A 1,846-nucleotide genomic window follows, 5' to 3' on the forward strand; every position below is an offset into this window, starting at 1 on the left:
TTTGTCATTTGGCCTGGGCACAGGTACTTGCCCGTGCTAGCGGAAGTGAAACAGTGGTATTCGGTACTGTGGTACTTGGTCGTCTCCAGTCTGGAGAAGGAAACGAGAGTGTTATGGGTATGTTGATTAACACGCTACCTTTACGGCTAGATATTGATGATACTACAGTTGAAAATTCTGTACGAAACGCTCATTCGCGTTTGAGTGCTTTGCTATCTCACGAATATGCATCACTGGTATTGGCGCAACGCTGCAGTGGAGTGCCATCTTCATTACCTCTTTTCAATGCTTTGCTAAACTATCGTCATAAATCGCAGACCGAGCAAGCCATCGAACCACCCGCTGGAGTGAATATTCTCAGTAGTGAGGGGCGAACAAATTACCCAATAAACCTGGCAGTGGACGATGACGACAACACACTGAGTCTCACAGCTCATGTGGTATCGCCGCTGTCAGCAGCGAGGATTTGTGGTTATATGCAACAAGCTCTCGTATCACTTGTCGATGCATTAACACATACACCACAACAACATGTACGAACATTGTCGATCATTCCAGCGGAAGAACGAGAGATGCTATTGCAAAATTGGAATCGAACGACTGTCAATTATCCACCTGTTTGTTGTGTCCATCAATTATTTGAGGCACAGGTGGAGCGTAGTGGACAAGCTATAGCGGTGGAATTTGAAGGAGAAACGTTGAGTTATGCAGAACTCAATACACAAGCTAACCGATTGGCTCATCATTTGATCATGCGGGGAGTTAAGCCAGATGATCTCATCGCACTTTGTGTTAAACGCAGCACAAAAATGATTGTAGCTATATTAGGTATTTTGAAAGCCGGTGCCGCTTATGTACCACTTGACCTGATCTACTCCAGTCAGCGGTTACAAAACATTTTGGTGGATGCGGATCCATTGTATTTGTTGGCAGATGCCACTGGTCAAGAGGCACTTGGAGTTCATGATGTACCAGTGATTAATTTGGATCAGCCGTTATCAGACGATCTATCAACCCAAAATTCAGACCCGTGCAAATTGGGACTCAATCCAAAGCATTTGGCTTACGTGATATATACATCCGGTTCTACTGGAACACCGAAAGGTGTGATGGTTGAACATCAGTCCTTATTCAACTTGGCACATACACAAACTTCAATTTTCGGGATAACTCCCAAGAGTCGTATTTTGCAATTTGCATCCTGCTCTTTTGACGTTAGCATGGATGAAATCATGAGAGCACTAACAAATGGAGCATGTCTTTGCATACCTAACGAAGAAATACGTCACAATGACACTGCTTTGCTTGATTTTCTAAGCACAGGGAAAATTACGCATGCAACTTTACCGCCCGCTCTGTTTCGTAATTTTAAAACGTTGACCAATTTAAAGGGCATACAGACCTTGGAATTAGTAGGCGAAACGCCTTCGTTATCATTACTCCAAACTGCTGCTAATGTAACTAAGGTTTTCAATGGCTATGGTCCAACCGAAACAACCAACTGTGCGACCAACTGGATATGCCCCATAAATTTTGACAGTGCCTCTATACCCATTGGTCGTCCGATATCGAACGTACGAATATATCTGTTGGATTCACGTGGTGAACCGGTTCCATTGGGAGCCGAAGGAGAACTGTATATTGGCGGTGCTGGTGTGACCAGAGGATATCTAAAACGACCCGAACTTACTGCGGAACGCTTTTTGTGCGATCCATTCAGTGAAAATCCAACAGCACGCATGTATCGCACTGGTGATCTGGCACGCTATCTGCCTGATGGAAATCTGGTATATCTGGGACGCACTGATCAACAGGTTAAAATTCGTGGTTTCCGAATTGAGCCCGG

At 44.6% G+C, this 1,846-nt stretch overlaps 1 protein-coding gene across 1 annotated transcript; it reads left to right on the top strand.

The window, feature by feature from the left end:
* Nucleotides 1-113: 113 nt before the first annotated feature.
* On the top strand, nucleotides 114-1,814 carry LOC116347339 (linear gramicidin synthase subunit D-like; the record flags this gene model as incomplete). The annotated part of the gene is made up of 1 exon (XM_031777900.1): nucleotides 114-1,814. A coding segment is annotated over exon 1 (1,701 nt), but the record flags the coding sequence as incomplete, so codon positions are not given.
* Nucleotides 1,815-1,846: the final 32 nt, after the last annotated feature.

This window comes from Contarinia nasturtii, unplaced genomic scaffold (assembly GCF_009176525.2).
Source record: "Contarinia nasturtii isolate CC-2019 unplaced genomic scaffold, AAFC_CNas_1.1 Cnas_scaffold_1831, whole genome shotgun sequence".
Lineage (NCBI taxonomy): Eukaryota > Metazoa > Arthropoda > Insecta > Diptera > Cecidomyiidae > Contarinia > Contarinia nasturtii.